Source organism: Solanum verrucosum, unplaced genomic scaffold (assembly GCF_900185275.1).
Source record: "Solanum verrucosum unplaced genomic scaffold, falcon-dt-bn FXZP01000118.1, whole genome shotgun sequence".
Classification (NCBI taxonomy): domain Eukaryota; kingdom Viridiplantae; phylum Streptophyta; class Magnoliopsida; order Solanales; family Solanaceae; genus Solanum; species Solanum verrucosum.
Genome location: NW_026020568.1, coordinates 1,266,747 through 1,274,552, shown reverse-complemented (window position 1 = coordinate 1,274,552; position 7,806 = coordinate 1,266,747). Strand labels below are relative to the sequence as shown.

At 37.5% G+C, this 7,806-nt stretch overlaps 2 protein-coding genes across 2 annotated transcripts; one reads left to right on the top strand and one right to left on the bottom strand.

The window, feature by feature from the left end:
• Nucleotides 1-2,364: 2,364 nt before the first annotated feature.
• Nucleotides 2,365-3,861, top strand: LOC125810580 (uncharacterized). Its single transcript, XM_049490055.1, has 4 exons — nt 2,365-2,489; nt 3,020-3,141; nt 3,250-3,371; nt 3,496-3,861. The coding sequence occupies exons 1-4, from the start codon at nt 2,384-2,386 to the stop codon at nt 3,797-3,799; spliced, it is 654 nt and encodes a 217-aa protein (XP_049346012.1). The 5' UTR covers nt 2,365-2,383; the 3' UTR covers nt 3,800-3,861.
• Nucleotides 3,862-4,446: 585 nt separating this feature from the next.
• LOC125810568 (calmodulin binding protein PICBP) lies at nt 4,447-7,522 on the bottom strand. Its single transcript, XM_049490045.1, has 2 exons — nt 4,928-7,522; nt 4,447-4,777 (listed from the first exon to the last, which is right to left on the bottom strand). The coding sequence occupies exon 1, from the start codon at nt 7,367-7,369 to the stop codon at nt 4,940-4,942; it is 2,430 nt and encodes an 809-aa protein (XP_049346002.1). The 5' UTR covers nt 7,370-7,522; the 3' UTR covers nt 4,447-4,777; nt 4,928-4,939.
• Between the last annotated feature and the right edge of the window lie 284 nt (nt 7,523-7,806).

The following is a 7,806-nucleotide window of genomic DNA, read 5'->3' as shown; positions in this document are numbered from 1 at the left end:
GATAAAGTGAAATATCAATTGTTTAGTGTCACTTCTTCATAAGAGGCTCGTTGGCAAGGAAAAGTTTGTCTTAGAATCTTGATGACGACGCTGAAGCGCACATAAAGCGAGGCGAAGTGCTCAACATGTTTTGAGCCTCGCTTCAGGGTTTAAGCGCGCTTAAAGCGCGCCTTTGATAACATTGTTGTATACATACATTTGATGTATATGCCAATGCTTGACTGCAGCAATAGCTAGAACAGACCTGGCAATTTCATTTTCACTACCGATGAAAATGTTTCATGGTAGTCAATCCCTTCCTTTTGACTATAGCCTTTGGCAACCAACCTTGCCTTAAACTTTTCAACCTCTCCAGATGCCTTGTAGTTAACTTTGTAGATCCATTTACAACCTATAGATCTCTACCGTTTAGGTAGAGGAACTATATCCCAAATAATGATTACTCTCTAATGCCTCAATTTCTAGTTTCATTGCATCCACCCATCTTGGATCTTTAACAGCCTCACTATAACTTGTAGGTTCTATTATGGAAGAAGATTTGGCTATGAAAACTTGATATCTAGGAGATAGATGATCATAGGTAATATAGTTGGACATAGGATAGGGAGCCTCCTTATGTACAGTCATGGACACAAAGTCCTTTAACCATATCGGTGGATTCCTTTCTCTACCTGACTTCCTAGTTTCAGATTGAGAGTTTCCTATGGACAGAGGTTGAGTAGTGGCCACTGGCTCCACATCTGTCTCAGGTACAACGTGTGATTCTGAAGACTGTCTTAGTACAATCCGAGTGTCTGTACTTGGGCCAGAGGATTCCACGTTTTGCCTTTGAGAGTTGTAGCCGGGTGTCTCATAGATATGACTGTAAGGATCTAATGGAGGAAACAAGATGTGAGCAGTAGGAGATTGACTTTTGAAGGGAAAGGTGTCTTCGCTAAATATGACATCCCTGCTTCAAACAGATTTTTGGTGTATATATCATATAGAAGATATCCTTTCTGAGTTGTAGAGTATCCCATATGGATTGCCATCCTATATCTAGGTTGTAACTTGTCAGCCTCATTGAGAATTTTTGCATAACACAAGCATCCGAGAACCTTTAGATGAGTCAGAGAAGGTCTTTTATTGTATAAAACTTCATACAGGACTGAACTAGGAAGTTTATTGAGTAAATAAACAGCTGCTAACACACGTAGTCCCCAGAACTTGATAGGTATTTCAGCTTGAAACCTGATGGCTCTAGTCATTTCAAGCAAGTGCCTATGCTTCCTCTCAGCCACCCCCTTCTGCTGAGGGGTATACGCACAACTTGTTTGATGAATTATGCAAGTTTGTTGAACATGTTACCACATGCTGAGTTTACAAACTCAGTTCCATTGTCTGACCTTACTATTTTAACCAACTTATCAAACTAAGTTTGTACTTGAGTTAGAAACTGTTGAATCACTACACACACATCAGACTTTACTTTCAGCATAAATACCCATGTCATTCTAGTAAAATCATCCACCACAGTTAAGAAGTATCTATGACCATCAAAAGTATTAAATCTGTGAGGACCCCTCATTATAGATTAGGACTACGACATGTTACTCTAGGTTGTGTCCATCTTCAGATCAAAATAATACTCTTTCACCCAAATTAGATGGCCTGCCTATTATTCTTGAATTTGACCGAACCTTATTAAAATCTTTTTTGATCTATCAAGTTTGTGTTGAAAATAATGTAGTTGATTTCTGTATTCAAACCAAAAGTTGCTCAATCCAAACTTGGTAAGCTGAGCTACACCATCTATTACTGGGAAGGGGAAATAATGAGTAATGAAGATTCATCTGCTTCTTATACTGAGTTACTATCTATAAAAAAAATGGAAGAGTGTATTCAAGAATAATTGGAATGTAATAGTTTATGGAGTGGCAATTTATTGTATGCAATGTATTTAATTCTTGGAAGCTACTGTATATTAATTGTTATAAATGGGCGGCACACTACATTAACCATTTAACTGTATGGAATTTGCAAAGTTTTCTTTTAATGTTTTATCTATTGATGTTAATAAGAAGAACGAAAGTTACTTTGATCATAATGTGTTTTGTCAAGTTTGTTGGATTATAGCTTGGACGTCTTCCATTGTGTAGCTGATGTACAAGTAGTTTGTCTTGAGCACCTGAAAGCTTCTACTATTAAATACAGTTTGTGCATTCATGTAGGAACTTTTGACTTAAATTATATGTAATATCTCAAAGTAGGACAATGGATATTAGTGTTTTTGTGCCTCAAATCTCTTCTTTTTTTCTTTTTTTTTTGCTTTTGGCTTATGATATTTGAACTTACATGATTTTTTTATTTGTATTTATTTCAGTTGATTATCCAAGGCTTGAAGATGGAAAACAGTATAAAGGATGAACTCTACTCTGACATTTTTGATATGTCAAATCTTCAATCAAGTCTTAGGCTGACTACCAATTCTGGAAACAATGATTCACATGGTATGAACTTCAGCTGATTGCTTCAAGCTGATAATGAAAATTAGAAACGCATTTTGTTATTAAGATTTGAATATCAAAATCCTTACCATAAAGGCATAAATAGAAGGTATGATGTGGTGCTCTTATTCCTAGATTACATATTTGTTGGAATAACCATCGAAGTGGTAGACTGAAGGTCTTCATTGACATTTAAAGAAATTTTATTCTAAAAGGTCTTCTTCACTGGCTACTCTCAGCAGATCTGGATGAAAGCAAACTTGAGCTTTTGTTGATTAACCATTGTTTTTCCCCTCTCCTTTGCCTTCCTTTGTTTGCCAAAGATTATTCAAAACTTAAAGAACTATATTATCTCTCCTATCCTTCCCTATTTTCTCGATTCAAGTACTTATTAAACCTCTGATCGTGATTGTGAATAAATATGTTGGTTAAATGCTTGCTAAGTGGAGATGTTCTCTTAGCTTTCTTGGTTAGGATCTCTCCTTTACATTGTTCTGTTAATAGTGCTGACTGCAATTAACATCTAATGCCAGACAGCGAGTGGTGCGATGTGTGGAGTGATGATGGAGATTTGTGTCATGATTCTACTGATAAAGTGGATAAAACATCTGAAATGGACAGGGAATGGCAGAGGCGGCATGACCAATTCCACACTGTATCCTTACAAGTTTAATCTGATTGATAGCATCCAGAAAACAAAATTAGATGTGTCCCTTTTGGCTGCAAATTCAATTTGTATTTGGAATTCCTGATGAATTATTAGGTCGGATACCGTGATGGTCTTATGGCAGGGAAAGAAGCTTCAGTTCAAGAGGGATTTAATGTTGGTTTTACAGACTCTGTATATGTTGGTTACAACTGGGGTCTTGTCAGAGGTATCACTAGGTGAGTATATGCATTTCATACATGGAATTTGTAGAGAGTTGAGTTTGTGTACCAACTAGAAATTTTCTTCGTGCCATTTTTGGATTTAAATTTGATGTTCTCTCCTTTTTTTCCCTCTTTGAAGCGCTTTGGCCTCTCTTCCCAACGGCTTAATAGAAAGAATGGTTGATACAAAGGAAATCCAGAATAAGTTCCAGCAGTTACATGACTCTGTGCAATCTCGTTCAACAGTGGAAATGCTTAAGATGTTCCATGATTATCTGACAAGGAAATCGGAAGAGAGTTCTAAAAATGACAACTCTAGCACCTGCTTGGCGGATTCCAGCGACCTCAGCTCCAATGACAGTCTTCTTGAGAATTACCAGAAAGAGCTACGATCACTTATTGATGAATCAGGGCTCAAATTGCAGTTAGATACAAAAGAGTAGCTTTTTGTTTTCTTGCTTTACTCGTTGAAGTCACTTCTAGTTTTCATCACAATCCATGAAAATTGCATTCAAAAAGAAAAAAAAAAACAGTACACTTGAATGCATAGTTTGTACATAATATATATATATCTATTTTCCAACATTTTATGTGTGGTTTTAGTTAAACATGTATTGTACTCTGAAGAGAAATTATTTTTTGCGCCTTTTTCCCGTCTTTTATCCTAAACTTATGGTTGTATTAGTAGGAATGAGGATCTAAATTTGTATTTTACGTTGTTCCTTGCCTTTTCAGGTGATAGTTTGGTTGACTTCCATTTTTATGTGGTTAAGAGTGGTAAACTCCAAAGGTTTCATTTTCTCAGTAGTTTATTTTTGTTAATTCCAGTTTGTTTGGAATCATAAGTTGAAGTGTTTAGGAGAGAAAGCTAAAAGTTTGTGATAGTAAATAACTTTAGCTAAGATGCAATTGTTTCCTCTACATACATGGAGCAGTTAGTGTTTGAATTGTTCCTACTCTTTGATGAACACTAAAATCTCTTCTAACCAATATTCGAGCTGTTAAATTCAATTTGCTCAGTAGTGATTACTGGTTAAATGCATGTCAAAAGTATTTTATTGGCATATTTCAGATAGTTGCAGAGATGATCGTTGAAGATAATGGTACAATAACATGTCAGGATACATTTAAGAAATATTAGCCAACTATAGATAAAGCCATAGATTGAAGTACATAAAACCTTTCACAACAGTACTAAAGTATGCATTAGACATCATCCTCAGGAAACAAGAGCACTAGAAAGCTCTATTATAAATTACTTGAGATTCCATGATGATGTTTTCCACCATCTAATCCCAATCGATTCCATATATGCCTTTAAGCTGAAATCCATGCACATGTTGGAGGGTTGTAAATTGTGAGCAACAAGCCAGTTGTTCCTGGACGAAAGATTGTCTTACTAGCTCCGCGCTGATGTCCACCTGTGCCACAATGAGAACATGTGCTTATTGTAACTCATCTATGAAAACAATTCTGTGTATTTCGAGATTTCATCTAGCATTCTGGTTATAGTAGTTGGATTATGACATATAAGGCAGAATTGTATTAGATGGTATGAGTTTTGTACTGACCTGAAACTGGCATCAGTTGCAAGCCTGAATTGGTCTAGGATGTGTGAATCCTGATGCGCTGCGCCTGAGGTGAGGTTCCCATTTAGATGTTGGCAATACTGTTTCAAAAGCCTCCACGAGCAATGCAACCTTTCTTTTACGAGCTGGTGCAAGTTTGTCCACTGCTCGTCGGAGTGCAAAATCAAGCATCCAGTCCTCTGCATTTTTCCTGTCATCCATCATCTGATGCTTGAGATCAACTTTCTCTGCATCTGGATCTGGCTCCAGTGGCAGGAAATTTGGTGGTCGTGGATTGAAGTCTCTTGACTCCTCTGGCTCCTTAGTGTCATTGCGCCTGGCTATGCCTCTCAGGTTTATGTACCTCTCAGACATTTCTTCACTCGAATCATATTTTGCATGTGTCTTCTTATCTTTGATTTGGTTCTGCTTTTCCACACATGCCTCAGCTGTTTGATCCACTTCGACACCAGCTGCATTTTCACTTCCATCTTCAGCTTGATGGCTTGTACAGTCTTCAGAGGCGTTTTCACTTCCATCTTCAGCTTGATGGCTTCCATCGCTCTCATCCTTGAGATCTGCCTCTACTACCAACTGTTGAGCATTATTGCCATGACCATTTTCATCTCCTTGTTCACAGCAATCTGTTTTTATTTCTGTATCTTCCATCTTGACAACAATGTTTTCATCCGAACGTTCTTCATTATCCTTACAGGTTTCATCTTGCACTTCATTGAGATAGCAAACATTGAGCTCTTGATAACCTTTAATTGCAGCTGCATCATCATCTTGAGGAGTTACGCATTCTTCGTGAGAAGTTGCAGTTTCATCTTCTAGACAGAAGGTTTCTTCTGCCTTAACAGCAGCCTGATAATCCATTGTTGCTGTCTCACTATCTGTACCATCTAGAATCAAATTGACATCTAGAGAGATAAGTGTAGTGTCCTCAGACACTTCAACACACTCATCGATGTCACATTCTGTATGCGAACAGATAGATTCGGAGTCATCATAATCATAACTTGTTCCAGAGATGATACTTTCTTTATCAAAAAACTCTTCCAGAGTGTTGTCAGATAGAAGTTCAGGATTAGATGATTTTTCCGTGAACTCCTCGCTGACAACTGGATCATCAACCAATGTGATGGGATCTATATCATCTGAGATTGAACCAGTTTCGTCTTCGCTAAATGCAAAGTACTTCTCAACATCCCAGTCCATATCAGAAGCTTCAGATTCTAGCTCCTCTGCAGTTGCTTCCATCTCTATTTCAGTATGCATACTCAAGGATTCAATATCCACTTCCTCTTGAACCATGTCACTAGCACCTTCATTCGGATTCTCTGCAGGACAAAAGCCAGGCGTGTTGATTTCTGCTGAAATAGCTTTCCTCTTTTGATCAAGATTGTCCTCGGTATCATCTGCTGCCACTTCACTGCTTTCACCAGAAGGTACAAGATCAGTGACAGAAGAATCAATGATGCAATAATCATCTACCGAGTTGGTCTCTTCCTTTTCGTTGCTATAAATTTCGACAAAAAACTCCTTGTCATCTTCATTTGTCAGAGGAGCTACCTTCTCTGTAGTACTCTCTATTTGTTTTGGCACATTATCATTCATGCCTAATCCATGAGGATTAGCTCGACGAGGAGAGACACATCCCAACTTGAAACTCCTTTGATTCTTCAACGTACGCCTTCTTGCTGACAAGAAACACTTCAATGGAGGCAAAGGAGGGTGATGATGACCATTAAGAGAGCAATATGTGTATGGACAAACCTTGAAAACAGAAGTTCCATCTGATTCTGTTCCTCCAGGACTAAGTTCAAGGTATGAAGGAAACTTAACTTCTTTCAAAGTTGATGAACATGTAGCCCTTTCTACTTCGAAATCATCATACATAACAATAGGGGAACATGATGAAACTCTTGTTGGTTTAAAACTAGGAGTTCTAGCTAATAAACTCCTTATTGGTTTATTAACAGAACTAGCTGAGCCTAACTTTGAGTTACTTGAATTCTTTCTACTACAACTTTGTGAATAAGTTTGAAGGCTCCTTGAACTTACCTGAGATTGCTCTTTCCTTGCAACAGAACTGCTTGTGGACTTCATATAATTTGGAGTACATATTGATTGCTGTTGTTGCTGATTCTGATTCTGACGCTGATGCTTCGTTGGTGTTGATGAGTTAGTACTAGGGGGTGGTTTGCCTGGCTGAGGTACATATTTTCTGAAATTTGGTGAGTGGGAGATTTCATATTCCAAGTGTTTGGTTTTGCCTGATTTCTTCATCATCTTTTTCTTGAGTTCAGCTTTTCTATTCTTGATGGTGTCATGGTTTTGTGATACAGGCAAAGATGGTTTGTGGTTCATTATTTGGTTGTTGGTTTTTATAATATGATCAGTTTTGATACCAAGCTTGTTGAGGACTTTTTTTTGCACCATCTTAATTTGGTTTTGGGAAAAGAAAGATATATTCTTTTCAAGGATTTATGAGGTAGTGTTTCTTCTTCATGAGATAAGAGAGTTTTAGTTCATGAAGAAAGGCAGTTTTTGAAATCTCAACTACTAGAGATTCCAAATGGTTTATTTGCCTTTGGTTTGTAGGCAGCCTTCTTTTTTTTATGTTCTTGTCTTGCTTTCTTTTGTGTGTGTATGTAGGTGGGGGGTGGGGGTGGGGAGTGGGGTAGGGGTCTTCTTGCTTTTAGGTGTTTGATTTGTCATGTGGAAAACTTTTTAATAACAACGATATATTCAGTGTAATTTCACAAATGGAGTCTGGTGAAAATAGAGTGCATACAAAACTTATCCATATCTCGAGGAGTTAGAGAGTTGGTCAAGTGCAACAAATCAAAGTATTTACGAAAAGAGGGAATATCATT

Coding starts and splice junctions, on each gene's coding strand:
- LOC125810580 (XM_049490055.1), top strand. CDS start 2,384: ATGGAAAACAGTATAAAGGATGAACTCTACTCTGACATTTTTGATATG. Junction 2,490..3,019: donor TGGAAACAATGATTCACATG/GTATGAACTTCA, acceptor ATCTAATGCCAG/ACAGCGAGTGGTGCGATGTG. Junction 3,142..3,249: donor GGCATGACCAATTCCACACT/GTATCCTTACAA, acceptor ATGAATTATTAG/GTCGGATACCGTGATGGTCT.
- LOC125810568 (XM_049490045.1), bottom strand. CDS start 7,369: ATGGTGCAAAAAAAAGTCCTCAACAAGCTTGGTATCAAAACTGATCAT.